Below are 20,193 nucleotides of genomic sequence, written 5' to 3'. Positions count from 1 at the left end.
AAGGAGGCGATGTCCCTCGTTTGTCGTCGGTGGGGGACCCCGTGTGTGGACTTAATGGCGACCTTTCGAAATGCCAACATGGCCCGTGTCGGACAAGCAGCTCCGTACCCATAAAACACCGCAGAGGCGACGTCCCGATAAGTATGAAACAAGATACTAGTGGGGCGGAAAAGCAGCAGGGGAGAAGGGATTTTTAGAAAAATTGGAAACTTCAAAAAATTAATAAAAAGAGTTCGTGAGATATTGTTCAATTTAATAAAAGAATAATAGACGGAGGTCCATGAGAGGATAACTGCAAATCGGTTACCCCCATTGAATAACCTCCGTACAAGATTACCACCGAGCAAACATTCCCTTGTATGTTCTAGTTGGAGTATTTTTGAGAAGGGAAAGAGGTTGGTTAGTGATTAATTGCATCAGTAGCATGGGATCTTCTTGGTGTTTGGGTACTTGCCAGGTTCTTGTGACCTGGTTTGGCCTCTGTTGGAAACAAGATGCTGGGCTTGATGGACCCTTGGTCTGACCCAGCATGGCAATTTCTTATGATCTTATGTTCCTCGCCGTCAGCTCGCAAATCAGGTATTTGGCGTCTCCTTCATTCCTCCACCTCAAACTTGCGCCGCAGGGGGCTGGCTTTTAAACTCTAGCCAGTCGCCCCTTGATGACGTCGGCGCGACAGGAAAAAGTTTGCTGAAGTTCGTAGGGGGCCGGGAAACTCCACCTCACCCCTTCCTCGCTGTCAGCTCGCAAATCAGATATTTGGCGTCTCTGCCACTCCTCCACCTCAACTCAGATCACCTTTTTGTGTTGTGGAGCGGTGCCAAGAAAGGGCATAAGGCGTCCAAAGCAACTATTGCGAGGCGATTGAAAGAGATTATTAATTCCACATTTATTTGTCAGGGTCGCCTGATTCGGGAAGAACTCCGGGTGCATTCTACTCGCTCTCAGACAGCTTCTTGGGCAGAGTGTCAGTTACTCTCTAAGGGCGGCTATGTGGAAGTCATTGCACACCTTTGCCAGACATTATCGTTTATACGTCCAGTCCCTGGGGGCTGGAAATTTTGGCGCAAGTGTGCTGCGATTGGACCTTTCCCAGTCCCACCCTACTTAGGGAAGCTTTGGTACATCCCAGGAGTCTGAACTGATCTGGGTATTTACAAGGAAAGGAAAATTGGTTCTTACCTGTAATTTGTGTTCCTGTAGTACCACAGATCAGTCCAGAGTTCCGCCCTTGATTAGCAAATGGATTGGGAGAGTCCACTGGATCTGACTGTTTTTCAGTATGGTCTATGTAGAACCACAGGTTTTGTTGATCCCATACAGGTTTTTGGTGTGAGGGCGTTTTGTTGTTGCCTGTTTTTATAGTTATCCTATTCCCCAGATCATTTAGGGGAGTAGGTACAGTTACTTAATTCTTCTTTATATTTCTGGCTTGGGTACAGATTAATGCTGAGGGACTGCAGGTGGCACCTCATCTTAAGTGCCGTGTCAGTAAAACTTTTCTCTGACTCCATCTGCTGGAAGGGAGGCAAAACCCATGAGTCTGGACTGATCTGTGGTACTACAGGGATGAAAATTCCCTGTACGTACCCGGTTCATTCCCCCCTGCCAGCAGATGGAGACAGAGAAAAGCTTTGCTGACACTGCATCATAAACCCCAGTGCTCCCTGCAGTTCCTCAGTATTTCTCTGTCTCCAGCAGATTGCAGAGGGTGTGAATCCTACAGTTCTGCAGCTTGCTAGTTTTTTACAGCTATTTTTTCCTTTTGAGCCTTCCTCTACGGGGTTTTTTTTGGTTTTTTTTTAAAACCCTAGTGGGTTGTGCCCTGTCCGGTTGAGGCGGCCAAGCTGGGGGTTGGTGCCCTTGTGTGTGCTCGGTCTGTGTGTCCGTGGGGTGTAAATCTGGTTGTCCAGATTCCTCCCCTTCACGAGGCCGCTGAGGTGGCTGCAGGCTGTATTTGATTTTTTTTGGGTCCCTTTTGAGACTTTGCCAGATTCTTTAAGAGCGGCTTGTCTCGTTGGGATAAAGTTTAAAAAAAAGAAAAGAACAGTGTTTGCACCAGAGCACAGTTCGGCTGTGTGGGCGACTTCCTCCCCTTAGGGAGGAGTTTCTTAGGTATCCTAGTGTGCTTGGGGGGCTCCTTCTGTTTGTTTATTTTTTTTTTTAAGGTGAGTAGGTTCCTTTTCACCCTCAGGTGGCTTCTCCTCTTTTAATGGCTCGCTGCAGGGCATGCTGCTCGTGCGGCTCGATTTTCTTGCGCCTAAATAAGTCAGGGCTGTGCGTGGGATGTGTTGCTGGTGGGGACGGCTCCCTAGTCTGTCCCCCACCAGCTAAGCAGTGCCATGTTTCGGGCCGGCTGCGAGCATGTTTTCTGGTGGGGCTACTTTCTCTCATCCGGCCGATGCAGAAACGGTGGCCATTTTGGATTTCTCCGCGGCAGTTCCCGCGTCACCAGAGGGGGTGGGGGATGATGCCCCATGTTTGTCTCCAGCCTGTTCTCCGGTGGGGAATGGGCAGGGAGGACTGGAGGGGAGAGGAAAGCCTGCTGCTGCCAGTTTTTCAGCGATTCCCTGCAGGTGTTGATGCAGGGAGGCTGTTTACTACAGATTTTGTTGTATTGCTCCACGATGCATATTTAGCCAGGCAGAAGGCGGCTTGGGGGGCTACTTAGCCACAGTCAAGTCCAGTTCAGCTCACCAACAAGGTCTCATTTTCAGGCTGACAGAAGGACATGGCCGTCACGTGGGGTGTCAGGGCCTCAGAGGCAATTTTTTTTTTTTTTTAGAGCAGACCTGGGGGTGGGGGGCAGTCCTTTCGTGGTGCCCGAAGGTCTTTCCGGGGAACTCCTCGGCGGAAGCAAAGTCCTCACAATGAAGCGAGGCTAGTCCACTCCATTGTTCCTACTACAGGCAGTCAGTTGTGGCAGTTTTACGACGAGTGGACCAGGATCACTCAGGGCCAGTGGGTTCTCAGCGTGGTAAATTTGCTCGTCCCGTGCGAGAACTCTTTCTAATTTCCCCATGCAGCTACCCGGACAAGAAGTCTGCGGTTCAAGTGACTTTAGATCGCCTATATCGACTAGGGGCTGTGGTGTCGGTTGCCCAGGCAGAGCTCCACCAGGAGAGATATTCCATTTATTTTCTTGTCCCCAAGAAGGAAGGCTCTTTCTGGCCAATACTCAATTTAAAGAAGGTCAATGCAGCGCTCAAGGTGTCGCGTTTCAGGATGAAGACCCTGAGATCGGTCATAGCAGCAGTTCGCAAAGGAGAGTACCTGGCTTCTCTAGATTTCACAGAGGCTTATCTGCATATTCTCATCCATTAGGACTCCCAGCGTTTTCTTCGCTTCATGATTCTGGGACAGCATTTTCAGTTTCAGGCCCTTCTGTTTGGTCTCGCCACAGCTCTGCAAACTTTCACCAAGGTAATGGTGGTGTGGCAGCATTCCTTCGAAAGGAGGGTATTCTAGTGCACCCATATCTGGATGACTGGCTGGTCAGGGCAAAGTCAGATGTTCTGTGCCGCGAATCGGATCGAGTGCTTGATGTTCTCTAATCTCTTGGTTGGGTGGTGAATCTTGCCAAGAGTGAGTTGCTCCAATGCAGACCTTGGAGTATTTGGGGCCCGGTTCAACACTCTGGTGGGCAGGGTGTAACTCTCTCAAGACTGGGTCCTGAAACTTCACACGCAAATTTGACGTTTTTTGCAGTTGCACGTACCCAAGGTCTGGGACTATTTGCAGGTTCTCGGCTCAATGGCCTCCATGCTGGACTTGGTTCCCTGGGCATTTTCCCATATGAGACCCCTGCAGATGGCGATGTTAGCTCGCTGGAAGCCAGTGTCGGAGGAGTATCATCTGCAGTTACCTCTCGAGGGCCTCGCAAGAGAGTGTCTCTCGTGGTGGCTTCAGACCCCCAACCTTGTTCAAGGAGTGGACCTCAAAGTTCTGGATTGGATGGTGGTCACTATTGATGCCAGTATCTCTGGATGGGGAGCAGTTTGTCAGTCTCATTTGGTTCAGGGGTCCTGGTCCAAGAGAGAGTCTGCATGGTCTATCAATCGGCTAGAGACCAGGGCTGTCCACTCGACCTTGCGAGAGTTTCTGCCTCTGCTACGGAATCAAGCAGTGCGAGTGCTGTCGGACAATGCGACAACAGTGGCCTATATCAATCGGCAGGGCGGAAACAAGAGCTAGGCGGTAGCTAGGGAAGCGCAGAAGTTAGTGCTCTGGCGGAACAAAATCTAGAGTGAATAGCAGCATCCCACATAGCTGGAGTCTAAAATGTTCAAGCAGTCTTCTTGAGCTGGACTCGCTTAAATCCGGGCGAGTGGGAGTTATCAGAGACCACGATGCAGCTAATTCGAGATCATTTTATTTTTTATTTTATTTATAACTTTTTTTTTTATACTGAAGTATATTGGGGATCCCCTCCATGTAGACCTAATGGCGACTCGTCAGAATGCCAAGGCGTTTCGGTTCTTCAGTCACCGAAGGCAGCACGGGGCCGAAGGGGTCGTCGCTTTAGTTTTGCCATGGCCTCAGGGGTCGTCGCTTTAGTTTTGCCATGGCCTCAGGGGGTTCTACTTTGTTTTTCTCCCCTGGCCGCTAGTGGGCAAGATTCTGCGTTGCATTGAGAAGCACTGCGCCGAGGTGATTTTGGTGGCCCTGGAGTGGCCTTGGCGACCGTGGTTTGCGGATCTAGTCAACCTGGAGGTGGACAGGCCGCTTCGCTTCAGCCACCTGACTAGTCTCCTTCGATAGGGTCCAGTATTTTCAGACCAGGCTGCTTACTTTTGTCTAGCAGTATGGCTTTTGAGAGGAGGCGTTTGAGAAGGAATAGTTATCCGGAAACGGTCGTCACTACGTTGTTACAATCTAGAAGGAAGTCTACTAATCTGTCTTACATTAGAGTATGGAAGGTTTTTGAGTCCTGGTGCTCCGTTAAGAGCGTACGTCCATTCAGGGCTTTAATCCCTGACATTCTCTCATTCTTGCAAGATGGCTTCGCCAAGGGCTTGTCTCTCGGTTTGCTTAAAGTACAGGTGGCAGTGCTGGGCTCTCTGCATGGTAAGATTGATGGTTCTCCTATTTCGGCTCAGCCGGACGCCGTTAGGTTTCTTAGGGGGACAATGAATCTGCGGACTCTGGTTCGAAGGTCCTACCATCTTGGAATCTTAATCTTGACCTTAGAGTTTTGTGTGAAGCTCCCTTTGAATTGCTCCAGAGGTCTATGTTGAAGGATTTGACTCTTAAAGTGTTTTTTTCTGGTGGCCATCTGTTCAGCTAGGAGGATTTCTGAATTGCAAGCTCTGTCTTGCCATGATCCTTTCCTTCAGATTTTGGATGCGGGAGTTTGCTTTATGGACAGTACCACCTTCTTCTTTTTTTTTTTTTTTAACCAAAGGTAGTCTCAGTGATTCATGTCAATCAGTCAGTGGAGCTTCCGGCCTTTCCTGCTTTAGCAGTGTCTGATCCTCAGGCGAGGGAGCTCAGACATTTGGATGTGCAGAGAGCTTTGTTGCATTACCTCGAGGTTACGAATGAGTTTAGGAGGTTTGCTCATCTCTTTGTGCTGTGGAATGCTGTGAACAAAGGTTCCAAGGCTTCTAAAGCTACTATTGCATGTTGGTCGAAGGAGGTGATTGCTTCTTTGTATATCACTCGGGGTCGTCCAGTTCTGGAAGGTTTGCATGCTCATTTGACTCGTTCGCAAGCGACCTCATGGCGGAAGCACAACTTGTTTCTACACAGGAAATTTGCAGGGCTGCAACTTGGAAGTTGCTGCATACCTTTGCGAGGCCTATCGTCTAGATGTGGGCGATACGGGATCCACCCTCTTTTGGCGAGAGTGTTTTGCGAGCGGTACTCTCCAGATCCAACCCTGGTTAAAGGCTTTGGTACATTCCAGGAATCTGAACTGATCCGGGTACGTACAGGGAAAAGAAAATTGGTTCTTACCTGCTAATTTTCATTCCTGTAATACCACAGATCAGTCCAGAACCTGCCCAATTGGGAAGGGGAACTTTTAGGGGAGAGTCGCCCGCTCAGCTGTAAGATGATTCTCTGATGCATTCAGTGTTATTGGATTTCGTTTACTTGTTCAAAGTTTTTTGCTATTTCTGCTTTGATATAGATATATACTGAGGAACTGCAGGGGGCACTGGGGTTTATGATGCAGTGTCAGCGAAGCTTTTCTCTGTCTCCATCTGCTGGCAGGGAGGAATGAACCCAGGAGTCTAGACTGATCCGTGGTACTACAGGAACGAAAATTAGCAGGTAAGAACCAATTTTCCTTTATTCTCCATTGTCTTGTAATCTCTTTGGGGAAGGGATCCATCATTCTTGGATACTTATTATGCTGTATTGTTTATGTCTAGTAACATTGGCATTCAGATTAAAAGGGTTTTGCTTATCGTCTTCTGTTGCCCTCCAGTTTTCATTGTGTGGCAATGTGCAAAGAAATCCCATGCATAGATCGGTGGATGTGTAACACAGTGCATCTCTCTGCTTGCACAGGCTGGATGATTGACTCTGAGTGCCGGCCCAAATTTCGTGAGCTGGTATCGGAATTCTCTCGCATGGCCAGGGATCCTTCACGCTTTATCGTGATCCAGGTGAGATTTTTTTTTCTCTTTTTTTCCCAACTGAGTCCCATCTCATCGCTAAGCCAGCTAAAGGAGAAATACTGTGCTGATGGAGCATAGTGTGCCAGGTCACATGCCCATAACTGAGCCCAACAGACACAAGGTGCGCCATCCAACTTCCTAGCTGTACTGAGCTAGGTTTAAGCAGCCAGTTTCAGTTCAAGAAAATTGTAAAGGGTGAAGAGTACCTCAAGTCTCCAACTTGCTCCACATAAGTGAAGAATAGGACAATGACCTCCCCTCTTGCCTGTGGGCTGATGTTATCCTCACTCAGAATAAGAAAGCCATGACCTGCTGCAGTCTGCTTTTCTATCCTGTCCACAGAATGACGACATGAGGGACTTGGCCAGCCCCTCCAGTGAGTTCTACCGTGCCCTACTGGAGGAGGAAGACATGCAGGACCTGCTTGATGCAGAGGAGTATCTGGTCCCCCACCAGGGGGAAAACAGGAGCAACTACCGCAGCAGAATGTCATCCGCTAGGGTGGGCACCAACCCCTAGCCACTCTGCTTTTTGCTCTTCTTCCTTGTGCACGCCATCTCTCCTCAGTCTTCTTCCATTTCATGCCTGTCTTCCTCTCTCTATTGGTTCTGTATTAATCCCTCTAAGAAAGTGAGAGCCGGACCTTACCTTTTTTTGAAGTCATCTATATCTGTATGGATTTGTTGCTTGTGTGTATCTTGTTTGTCCAGGTGAGCATCAAGAGGTTTATTGGGGGGGGGGGGACAGGGGCCATCTTGCTCAAAAGCAAAGATATCACAGAAACTAAAGATGTCAGCTATCTAAACCCACAGCTACTGCTGCTTTGTAGCCAAGATATCTCAGAGCAATGTGCGCGCACTGGTCAATGGGGCTATCCCCTTCTAATGATTGCTCTCTTCTTGCCCCCCCCAGACTATCGCAGAAACACAGGTGGATGCAGCATTACCAGAAGAGTCTACGCAGTATCCATACCTGGGCCTAGCTCCGTCCCAGCATTCTGAAGAAGCCAATTCAAATATATTCACAGACGGTGATTATGTGACAGATAAAGCCCTCCAGGGGGTCTCCATGCCACGGGAAAACAGCACCTTGCAACGATACAGCGAGGATCCCACCGTCTTCTTCAATGATGAGCTAGAACGAGATGGCTTCCTTTCCCACGGATCCTGCAGTCCAGGTCCAGGTATGACCCTCATGAAAGGAACAAGTGATGTTGCAATTAGATTGATATGTAACTTTTTTTACCTCTTCTGATTATTTTACTGTTAAACGGTTGATAAGAATGTTACCCCTTCGTTCCATGAAAACCGATTTGATATGACTCCCATCATGAAGGTCGGTATATAAAAGAATTAAATAAATAAATAAATAAATAAATAAAGCTACAGCTCTACCATGCAGATGTAGGCAAAGCCATTTAGCCCCTGTAGATTAACTACAGAAAAATTGGTTCTTAGCTGCTAATTTTTGTTCCAGTAGAACCAAGATCAATTCAGTCACCTGGGTTTTGTATCCTTGCCAGCAGATGGAGACAGAGAAAGTTTTACTGACACTGCTACTTAATGCAGCATTCCACCTGCAGTCCCTCAGTATTGACCTGTATCCAAGCCAAAATACTATATTTCTAATTAATCATGTAATCATCAACTGATTCTTAACTTCCTCCAAGAACCGGCAGATGGTGATCTCCTTAAAATTCCAAAACAAAATCAACAGTTTTAAACCAATTGACAACTCTGCATTCCACGCCAAGAACAGAACAAGCGGGTGACTCTCCTTCCCCAGATGCTGGGTGGGTTCTGGACTGATCTGTGGTACTACAGGAACAAAAATGAACAGGTAAAAAGCAATTTTCCTTTCCCTTTATGTACCCAGATCAGTCCAGACTCCTAGGATGTACCTAAGCTCCCTAATCAGGGTGGGACCTGGAGAGTTCTGCTCACAGAACACACTCGCCAAAGGTCCTGGAAGCTGGATCCCCAACATTCAATCGATAGCACCTAGTGAAAGTATGCGGCAACTTCCAAGTCACTGCTCTGCAAATCTCCTATGGAGAAACCTGCTGAGCCTCAGCCCATGAGGCTGCCTGAGATCGCATCAAGGGGGCTCTCAAACCTACAGAGACTGGTCAACCCTTAGGCATATAAGCCAAATTAATCGCCTCCTTAAGCCAACATGCAATAGTGGCCTTATTGGCTTCACAACCTCTCTTCATCCCACTCCACAAAACAAACAGGTGATCTGACCTTTTAAAATCATTAGTCATCTTCAGATACCTCAACAAGGCTCACCACACATCCAAAGGCCTAAGCTCCATTGCAGCATGGAGGAGTCCAACTCAGGAAAAGCTGGGAGCTCCTGCATCTGATTCACATGAAATATGGTCACCACCTTAGGCAAAAAAGGAAGGTACCATTTGCAACAAAACTCCTAACTCTGAGATCCGAAGAAAAGGATCCCGGCAAAACAAAGCCTGAAGTTCCGATATTCTCCTGGCTGAACATTTAGCCACCAGGAAAAGTCCTTAAAAGTTTTTTTCCTTAGCGGCTCGAAGGAAGCCTCACAGAAACCTCTGAGCACGAGATTAAGGTTCCAGGATGGACAAACTCTCCTTATCGGCAGTCGCAAATTCTTTGCTCCCCAGAGAAAATGTATGACATTCAGATGCTAAGAGCCAGATCCTTAATCAAACCCTCCTACAGAAAGGACAAAATATGAGATACCATAACTTTGAGAGCCTATACCATTAGTGATACACTAGGCTTCAAACACCTTCCAGACTTGCATATACGCTAGAGATGTGGACTTTCACCTAGCCTGTAAGAGTGGCAATTACCGCTTGGGGATACTCCCTGTGTCTCAAATGTTGTCTTTCAAAAGCAGACTGCTAGACAAAAGTGTGCTGCCTAATCCGAAAATTTGGGCCCTGACAAAGAAGATTTGCTAGATGCCCGAACCGCAGCAGTCTGTCCACTGCCATGTTGATGAGATCAGTGAACCAAGGTCAGCGTGGCCACTCCAGTGCCACCAGAATTACGTCACCCAGATGTTTTTCTATTTATCGCAATACCTTGCTACTAGAGGCAATGGAGGAAAGACGTAAAGTAGAATGTTCTGAGGCCAAGGAACAACCAGAGCATTGACACCCTCCACTCCGTGCTCTCTTCACAGACTGAAAAAAAAAACAAAAAACGGAACGCCTTGGCGTTCTGATGAGTTGCCATTAGATCCACATGACAACCCCACCTTTCGCGGATGAGCTGCACTACCATCTCAGATAGTTCTGCTCTCCAGACTCCAATACCCTGCAACTCAAAAAGTCCACTTGCTCGTTGTCGACACCTGTGATGTGTGACACCACTATCCTCTCCAAGTGTTGCTCCACCCACAGAATCAACTCCTGAGCCTCCTGGGCTACTGCCAGACTCTTGGTTCCTCCTTACCAGTTTATCTAGGCCACCATTGTCACATTATCAGACAGGACTCCTACCAATCGATCTCTCAATAACTGCAGAAAGGCAAGTAAAGCAAAATGTACCACTCCAGTCTCTAACAGACTGATAGACCAAGAAGCCCTGCGTTGACTAACTGACACACCACCCTCCCAACCGGACAGGCTGCCATTGGTGGTAAAAATCACCCAATCCGGAACCTCTAGTTCCACACTACACCCCAGATTGGACCAAAGGAGCCACCATGATAGACTGTCGCTGTTGACCCCCTCGAGTGGAAGGGGGAAGATGAAACTCCTTCAACAGTGGATTCCACCAGGAGAGAAGAGCTCTCTGAAGAGGTTGCATATGCGTTAATGCCCAAGGCACCAACTAACTCCAAGGTCAAAGCCATAGAACCCAGGACCTGCAAATAGTCCCAGACCCTGGGTACCAGTCCCAACAACAGACTAATATGCCCTTGCAGCTTCAGCATCCTCTCCTCCATGAGAAATACTCTGCCACTCTGTGTATCGAAACAAGCCCCCAGATGCTCTAGGGTTGCATGGGAAGAAGGTGGCTCTTTGCTAGGTTTACCACCCAGCCGAGAGATTCCAGGTGGAAAAGCACTTTCTGTACCGATTGACGACAAAGGTCCTCCGACTTTGCCCGAGTGAGCCAGTTGTCTAGATAGGGGTGTACCAGTACGCCTTCCCGACAGCAAGTCTGCCACCACCACCACCACCTTGCTGAAAATGTGGCACCATGGCCAGACCGAATGGGAGAGCTCGAAACTTAAAATGTTGCAACAAAACCATACACCTCAGAAACTGCTGGTGCTCCAGCAGTTTCAGATACGTTTCCAGCTATGTGCAGATACGCCTCTGTCAAAGCTAGAGAAGCCAGGAACATTGTACACTGCTGTGATGACCAAACAGAGGGACCCCATTCGAAAACGAGAAATTTTCGGTGCTGTATTTCACTCTCTTTAGATCCAAAATTGGGCAAAAAGTGCCTTCCTTCTTTGGCACGATGAAATAAATGGAATACCTTACTGTATGTAATGGAATACCTCATTCTTTGCGTGGGACCAGGACTATGGCGCCTAGCCTCCTCAATTGGTCGCAAGTTTCCTGAACTGCCAGCCTCTTGTTGAGGGGACCAAAGGGGGAAACTAGGAATAAATCTTGAACGGGATGAACAAATTCTAAAGCGTAACTGTCTCTTACTACCCTGAGAACCCACTGGTCTCTGGTAATTTTGGTCCGCTCCTTGTAAAAGAGTGCCAGGCGTCCGCCTATAGCTGGGGCAAAATCCTTCATTGCAAGGATTTTGCCCCAGATAGATTTCCCCCTGTTGTGTCCCAGAAAGATCTCCGACCTCCTCAAAAGGACTGACTCCAGCACTGACCTCTGGAGGCAGACTGCCTTCAAGGCCCCGAAAAACCCCTTGCCGGGTGAAATCTTCTATTATCCCGAAAACGGGACAGAGCCTGAAAGAATCTTCTGCCCTTCGGCTTATCTTCCGGCAACTTGTGCACCTTGGATTCCCCCAGGTACTTCATTATCTGCTCTAAGTCCTCACAAAACAAGAGCTTTCCCTTAAAAAGAAGAGACCCTAGCTGAGACTTGGACCACACATTCACCGACCTGTTACACAACCACAACAATCTCCTGCCTGATACTGCAGACATCATGATCCTAGAAGATGTTCTGACCAGGTCGTACAGAGCATCTGCTCCGTATGCCACAGCAGCCACCAAGCGCTCAGCCTTCTGTGCATCCTCGCCTGAATGTGGCTGTGCCTCTTGTAACTGCTGGACCCAGCACAGACAAACACGCTGCATAAAACTGGTACAAATGGCTGCTCTTAAGATCAGGGCCGAATCCTCAAATATCCTTTTGATGTGTACCTCCAACTTCCGATCTTGGACACCCTCAAAGCAGCGGACCCCACAACCGGAATAGTAGTCATCTTAGTGACTGCTGACATGGAAGCATCAACCTTGGGAAGAAACAGAAGCTCTAACATCTGCTCAGGCAATGGATAAAGCTTTGCCATAGCCCTCTCATCTCTCAAGCCTGCCTCCGGAGCATCCCACTAGCGATTTACCAACTTCTTCACAGACTTATGTAACACAGGTACTCGTGACCTGTCGACAGGCAGGCACTCAGCCTTTGCTCCCCTTGCCCTCCACAAATTAGACATGACAACTGTATGGAATAACAAATAAGGCCGCAGTTTATTAAATCTAACCCGAGCCACAGTTAACAATATTCCAAACTTAACTCCCTCCACCTCCACCACCTGCCGCATGCCATTCTTCACTTACCATCGCGGCCCAATGGTAAGCAGCTCGGAACCCCTCCCCCTTGTCCTTACCCCGCCACGCCATCGGCGAGGGTAAGCTGGCGGCCTGAGCATCGGCCCCTTCTTGCTCTTTAGGCCTTCTCGTGCAGCAGCCCCAAACTGCACGAGCATTACCCCCCCAGCAACGTGCCCTTCCCCCTTACCACTAATACACACTCAAATATGGCTCGGGTTTCCGCCTACTGCGACAACCACCACAGCAAAGAACCACCAAAGAACCGATGGGCGGGAGGGAGGGAAGCAAACATCTCTGCCTGCTTCGCTGCCGGATCCCTTAATGGCTGCCCCCAGCGAGCACCGCGCTCCTTTTTCCCTGCCCAATGACAGTGCAGCCTTTCAAAATTTGCTGCACTGCCATTGGCCATCTCTGCTCCTACCTCTCCCGCTCCCCCCCCCTTCCCCTGCTCCCCCCCCCCCCCCCTCGGCTTCCGCCCGCCCTGCCTCCGCCCGATCCCGTGTTACCCTCGGCAAACACGGGACGGGCCCGGTTCGCCTTCATATATGGGAAGGCTTTTACTGGACTTCTCAAGCCATCCAGGACAGGACTTGCTCCCTCCACCAAATCAGACTCCTCCTGAGCGACCTTGAGTCCAAGCACCTGCATGACCTGAGGAAATAAGGGCCACAGTTCTTCTTTAGGAAAAAGACCACATTGGGGTCATCTCTCTTGGTTACAGGGATCTCCTCTGGATCTGCCACCTGATCCATGTTGCCCTTATCTGGATCGAACCCCTGGGTCACTCCCGGTGCATCCTTAGTGACATATGAATTATCAAAATCGTCCACTGCATCTCCCAATGCTGAGGCAAACCCCAGTACATGCTGGACGGGTGAAGGTCGCTTTCCTTTTGCCTGTCCAGGCTTATGTCCCAGAAGCAGATTTTCTGAAGCTGGGCCCAGGTCCCAAATTGCACCTCCCCAGAGAGCTGCTTAACTAAATAGGCCTCATGCATCAACAGAATAAATTCTGTGGAAAAAGGCTGTGTGGACCCAGGAATTGGACCAAAAGACTGAGTGGGCTCAGGAATAGGGGCAAGAGGAAAATCCTCCCCTTCAGAGCCCCCATGCTCCTCACTGGAGCCCAAAAATGTTGGAGATAGCCTTGGAGGGGAATTTCCCCCCCCCCCCGGTCACTGAAAAAGCTGCCTGAGATTCCAAAATGGCTGCCGTTCCTCTGCTGCAAGCCCCAATGTGACTGAGGAGTAGGAGCAAGGGAGCACATTTTCTTTTGACGCGGTGGCAGGTCTCCCCGAAGTCCCTTTACTTCCAGACATGAAGTCCACACACAAACCGGCCTGGTTGAGCCATGACCAAGATGAGCTGCAAGCACAGCAGACTGAGCCATGCGCCGTGCTGCACATGGCCACAACCGCGGGGAACCCCCTCAGCTACAGCCGCCCACTGCGTTAGAAGCAGCTAAATAGAGCAGTCGCCACAAGCAGGAAACTTCCTTTTTTTTTTTTTTTTTTTAAAACAACTTTACTACTGACAAATTAAGCATACTTCCCTGCTTTAGGCTGAATACAGAACTGCAAGTGGGAACAGGGTGCTTCCAAGCTGCTTCACAGTGCCTCAAGCCACATCAGCAGCCTTGTGAAAGGGAGGGATCTGGACCACTAGAATTGCACCCCATGGAGCTAAGGACTGAGCGAACTAAAGGGTCACCAACCCCCAGCTCGTCCACCTCAGACCAGGGGGGATGGCCCGCCAAGACCTGGCAACCCCCTGGGAGGAAGGTTTGGGGGGTTTTTTTGTTTTGTTTTTTTAACTCCAGTACTGCAGGTTTTGCACCATCTGCTGGAGACAGAGAAATACAGATCAATACTGAGGCACTGCAAGTGGCACGCTGGATTATGGAGTATTGTCAGTAAAACTTTCTCTATCTATATTGGCTGGCAGAGATACAAAACCCATGACTGAGCTGGGTACATACAGGGCATGAATAATAAAATTGGAGAAATTACTTACCTGATAATTTCATTTTCCTTAGTGTAGACAGATGGTCTCAGGACCAGTGGGTTATGTGCTCTTCTGCTAGCAGATGGGAGTTGGAGTCAGATTTCAAAGCTGACGTCACTCTAGATATACCCCTGCAGCAACCTCAGCCCTTCAGTATTCTCTTCGAAAAGCCATTGTGGATATATCTTTACTTAAATAACTTGATTAAAACTGATTAAACTTGATTTAACTGATTCAACTGATTTAAAAAAACTGGAGACCGCCAGTGCACTCAACCAATTAACGCAGACACCAGACAACTGCGGGTGTCTTGAACTAGGGCTGGGCAGCAGCTTACCCGTTATTTGCTAATCTTGAGGTTCGCTTCCCAAGGTTCTCCTTCTCTGGGGCAGCCGCGGGTGGAATGCTGAGTCCATCTATTTACACTAAAGAAAACGAAATTATCAGGTAAATAATTTCTCCATTTCCTAGTGTGTAGCCAGATGGACTCAGGACCAGTGGGATGTACAAAAGCTACTCTCGGACAGGGCGGGAGGCTGCCCGTGAGCCCACTTAGTACGGCCCTTGCGAAGGCTGCGTCTTCTCGAGCTTGAACATCCAGGCAGTAGAACCTGGAGTAGGTGTGTAGGGAGGACCACATCGCTGCCCGACAGATCTCGACGGGTGACAGCAGCTTGGTTTCTGCCCAAGATACTGCCTGGGCTCTAGTAGAATGAGCCTTAATCTGTAGGGGTAAGGGTTTTCCTGCCTCTATGCAGGCCGTCTTGATTACTTCCTTGATCCAGCAAGCTATGGTCACCTTCGAGGCAGTTTCTCCTTGATTCTTCCCGCTGTGGAGAACGAACAAGCGATCCGTTTTGCGCACCGGTTCCAATCTTTCCAGGTATCACACTAGGAGTCTGCCGATATTTAGATGGCGAAGAAGGCGTGAGTCTTCCGAGTACTTATGTTCATCCGGAGATGGTAGGGAAATGGCTTGGTTCAAATGAAACTCTGAAACCACTTTTGGTAGGAAGGAGGGGACGGTGCGCAGTTGTATGGTTCCAGGAGTGAACCTAAGGAACAGTTCCCAACAGGATAGTGCCTGTAGTTCAGAGATGTGACGAGCTGAACATATTGCCACCAGGAATACCATCTTCAATGTTAAGGGGTGTAGTGACAGACCACACGTTGGTCTGAAGGAAGCCCCCGCTAGGAAGTCTAATACCAGATTGAGGTTCCATAGGGGCACCGGCCACTTTAGGGATGGCTGAAGTTGCTTAACCCCTTTTAGGAATCCGGATGAACTCATAGACTGATTCTGTTCACTTCGGCTCTGAAGCAGGAGAGGGCTGCTACTTGGACCTTGAGGGAATTGAGTGACAACCCCTTCTTCATAACGTCCTGTAGGAATTCCAGAATCATGGGGATCTTGGCCGTCCGAGGGAGTATCCTGCGGTCCTCGCACCAGGCTTCGAATATTCTCCATATCCGTATATATGCCAGAGATGTTGAGAACTTGCGCGCGCGGTGCAGGGTGTCAATCACGGCCTTCGAGTAACCGCGCTTCTTCAGGCGAGTCCTCTCAAGGGCCAGACCGTAAGAGAAAATCGAGATGGATGTTCGTGAAGAATCGGGCCCTGCTGGAGAAGGTCCCTGTGTGGAGGTAGGCACAGAGGGCTCCCTGCAAAGAGTCTTTGCATGTCTGCGTACCATGGGTGTCTTGGCCAATCCAGGGCCACTAGTAGAACTAGTGCCCTGTGATGATCTATCTTACAGATGACCTTGCCCAGTAGTGGCCATGGGGGAAGGTGTACAGTAAGTCTTCCTCTGGCCAGGTCTGGATGAGAGCGTTGATCCCTTGGGAATGTGGCTCTCATCTAAGGCTGAAGATCCTGAGGGCTTGGCCAGTAGGTCCATGGCTGGGAGGCCCCAGCAAATTACTATCAGTTGGAAGGCTGTGGTCGACAGCGTCCATTCCCCCGGGTCCAGGCTCTCTCTGCTGAGGAAGTCTGTTGAGACGTTGTCTTTTCCTGCGATGTGGGAGGCAGAGATCCCTTGTAGGTTTATATCTGCCCATGCCATGAGAGGATCTATCTCCAGAGACCGCTGGCTCCTGGTTCCTCCCTGGCGGTTGATGTAGGCAACTGTTGTAGCGTTGTCCGACATTACTCGAATCGCTTTGCCTCGGAGTCTGTGGCTGAATCGCAGGCTTGCAAGTCTGACTGCTCGAACTTCCAGGCAGTTTATGTTCCATCCCACCTCTTCCTTGCTCCATTGTCCCTGGGCCGTCAGTTCCTGACAGTGGGCTCCCCACCCTTGTAGGCTTACATCCGTGGTGAGCACGATCCAGTTTGGTGGGAATAGGCTTACTCCTCTACATAGGTGGTCTTCCAGTAGTCACCACTGAAGCTGAGAACATATCTCTGCTAGTAGTTGGAGGCAAATTGAGTAATCCTGGGACAGTGGGTTCCAGCATGACAGTAAGGAGCACTTGAGTGGTCGCATGTGAGCCCTTGCCCACGGAACGACCTCCAGGGTTGATGCCATGAAGCCGAGGACTTGAAGATAGTCCCATACCTTGGGGTGTGCATTGGTCATCAATCGTCATAATTGTTCCATCAACTTCCTTCTCCTCGGGGGTGGGAGGAAGACTTTGTTCTGTTTGGTGTCGAAACAAGCCACCAGGTACTCTAGAGACTGAGAGGGCTGCAGACTGCTCTTGACTGTGTTCACAACCCAACAGAGATCCTGCAGTAGGTTCTTGACTCTGGTCAACTGCTGGCTCTCTTCCGAAGACTTTGCCCTGATCAGCCAGTCGTCCAAGTAAGGGTGTACAAAGAACCCTTCCTTCCTCAGTGTTGCCGCCACTACCACCATAATTTTGGAAAATATTCTGGGGGCGGTTGGGTAACACTCGGAACTGATAATGATGACCCAGTATCGCAAAGGTTAGAAAACGCTGGACTGGAATGTGAAGGTAGGCTTCGGAGAGGTCCAGGGAGGTTAGGAACTATCTGGTTGTACTGCCATTATTACGGAGTGAAGAGTCTCCATGCAGAAGTGTGTTATCCGCAGATGATGACTGACGTTCTTGAGATCCAAGATGGGTCAGAATGATCCTTTTCTTGAGGATGATAAAATAGATGGAATAGCACCCCATATTTTGTTGGGGCGTAGGAACCGGAGTTATTGCCTTCAGACTGAGTAGTCTTGTCAGGGTGGCTTCCACTGCCAGCCTCTTGATGTGGGAATGGCAGGGTGACATCATAAATTTGTCCCAAGGGATGCTATGGAACTCCAGAGAGTAACCTTCTCGAATGATGTTTAGTACCCACTTGTTGATAGAAGAGGGAAAGTCGACCCCCTATTTCCTCTTCCTGTGGATGGGTCGTCCCATTCTCATTGGTGAGTATGGCTGGAGCCTGCCCCCGGGCCTGTTCCTCTCTTGGTTCCGAAAGGGCTGAGACCATCCTGAGGGATGAGGTGCCTGGAACTGCGAGTTCCTGTAGGGGCGAAAGCGATGGGAGCTTCTGCCCCTAGTTCTTCTGGGGGAGGGGCGCTGGAATATTTTACCCCTGTCCTCCAGTAGCCAAGGCACTGGAGATTCGCCCCACTTGTTGGCTAACTTCTCCAATTCGCTTCTGAATAAGAGAGATCCTTTAAAGGGCATCCTTGTGAGATTTGCTTTAGAGGTTGTGTCAGCAGACCAATTCCGCAACCATAATTGTCTTCTGCCCGCCACTACCAAGGCTACTCCTCTGGCTGAGGTATGCACCAGATCTGAGCTTGCGTCCATCAGAGAGGCTGCTGCAGGTTCAATCATTTCATCGGTATATGTTCCTGAGTTTGCCTCTCTCGAGAGGAGCAAACAGGAATGTGCCACCAGTGCGCAGCAGGAAGCAATCTGTAGTGTCATTGCTGTTGCGTCGAAGGCCTGCTTAAGGATGGATTCTAATCATCTATTCTGAGAATCTTTCAGTGCAGCCCCTCCCTCAACAAGAATTGTTGTTTGCTTTGAGACGGCACAGACCATGGCGTCCACTTTCGGAAAACGCAGGCATTCCTTTGTCGCTGGTTCCAAAGGGTACAAGGCTTCCGGGCCCGACCTCCTTTAAAGCTGTCCTCCGTGGCATCCCACTCCAAGTCAATCAGTTCCTGGATGGCTTCCATTATTGGGAAATAGCATGAGGCCTTACGAAGGGACACCAAGATGGGGTTCTTCTTTGGTTCTGCCATAGGATCCGTGCCTGGAATACCCAGAGTCTTCAGAGACTGGGAAACAAGGGCTGGTAATTCGTCCTTGTGGAAGAAGCGAAGCATGGTTCGGTATGGTTCCATTCCTGGAGGGATTTCTCCTTCTTCCAGGGAGTCACTCTCATCATCTGAGGTGTCTGTGTCCCTGTTAGGGAAGTTCTTGGTTAGGCGAGGCATGTCTCGAGGCATCAGAGCAGGGCCGGGAGGATCTTGTGTTTCCGGCAGGGGTTAAACCCAGGTCACAGCCGGGGCTGATTGCTCCTGAAAAGAAAATTATTCCTCACCTGCTAATTTTCGTTCCTGTAGTACCATGGATCAGTCCAGACGGTGGGTTATGTTCCCCGTCCAGCAGATGGAGTCAGAATAAAAAACTCGAGAGGGGGCACTATATAAGCCCCTCCCCTTTCCTCAATCTTCAGTAAACTAGACTAGCAAAGCCAACAAGAAAGGAGATAGACGGATCAAGTAAAGAGAAGCCTGAAAACAAGGCCAAAAAAGTGAAATTTGACTAAACATTACCCCAGAGGGAACTTGCCAACAGAACGTGAACCATAACTAACACTGGAAAAAATCCCAGGAAACAGAGAGAAATAACAGAAAGACTGACCTTCGAGCGGAGTCAACAATCCCAACTGAGAAGAGAAAAACCCCGTAAAATACAGGGAGGGCGTCTGGACTAATCCATGGTACTACAGGAACGAAAATTAGCAGGTGAGGAATAATTTTCTTTTCCCTGTACGTACCAGGATCAGTCCAGATGGTGGGATGTACCAAAGCTTCCTTTACTATGGGTGGGCCACAGACAGCCCCGCTCGAAGGACTCTATCCCCAAAAGAATCCAAACCTGGCGTCCGGACATCTAAACGATAGTGGCGCGCGAAGGTGTGGAGAGACGTCCACGTGGCCGCCCTGCAGATCTCCTGGGGAGATACCAAAGAACTTTCCGCCCAGGAAGTCGCCTGGGACCGAAGTGAATGTGCCCGAACAGAAATTGGAGGGATTTTCCCGGCCCCAAGATATGCGGCTGAGATCGCCCCTTTGAGCCAACGGGCAACAGTTGCTTTGGATGCCAGATGACCCTTCCGAGGACCCGACCAGAGTACGAATAAGTGGTCCGAGAGACGAAACTCGTTAGTGACCGATAGATATTGAAGGAGACACCTTCTGACATCAAGCTTGCGGAGTTCCCTGGGTTCCGTCGAAGCGAAGGAAGGCAAATCGACAGATTGGTTAATATGGAAAGCTGAGACTACCTTTGGTAAGAACGATGGGACCATGCGTAAAGAGACTCCTTCGTCAGTAAAGCGAAGATATGGCTCCCAACAAGACAACGCCTGAAGCTCCGAAATACGACGGGCCGAACAGATAGCCACCAGAAAAATTGTCTTGAGGGTGAGATCCTTGATAAAAGCCGACCTAAGAGGCTCAAAAGGCGGCCCGCTCAGTATACGAAGTACTAAGTTAAGATTCCAAGACGGACAAGGCGGCCTCAAGGGTGGCTTCAGGTGTCTAGCACCTTCTGAAAACGTACAATATCTGGGTGAGCCGACAGCCCTGAGTCCTGCCCATTG

At 49.4% G+C, this 20,193-nt stretch overlaps 1 protein-coding gene across 1 annotated transcript in view; it reads left to right on the top strand.

The window, feature by feature from the left end:
• The window catches only part of ERBB2 (erb-b2 receptor tyrosine kinase 2), a 149,177-nt gene that overhangs the window by 121,839 nt on the left and 7,145 nt on the right, over positions 1–20,193 (top strand). Inside the window, exons 24-26 of the mRNA XM_029573784.1 lie at positions 6,517–6,614; positions 6,969–7,127; positions 7,539–7,809. Coding sequence (XP_029429644.1) covers positions 6,517–6,614; positions 6,969–7,127; positions 7,539–7,809 — 528 coding nt within the window. The remainder of the gene's footprint in view (positions 1–6,516; positions 6,615–6,968; positions 7,128–7,538; positions 7,810–20,193) is intronic.

This window comes from Rhinatrema bivittatum, chromosome 12, assembly GCF_901001135.1.
Source record: "Rhinatrema bivittatum chromosome 12, aRhiBiv1.1, whole genome shotgun sequence".
Classification (NCBI taxonomy): domain Eukaryota; kingdom Metazoa; phylum Chordata; class Amphibia; order Gymnophiona; family Rhinatrematidae; genus Rhinatrema; species Rhinatrema bivittatum.
Note: the sequence above shows the minus strand (reverse complement) of the source record. Positions and strands in the feature narration are given on the sequence as shown.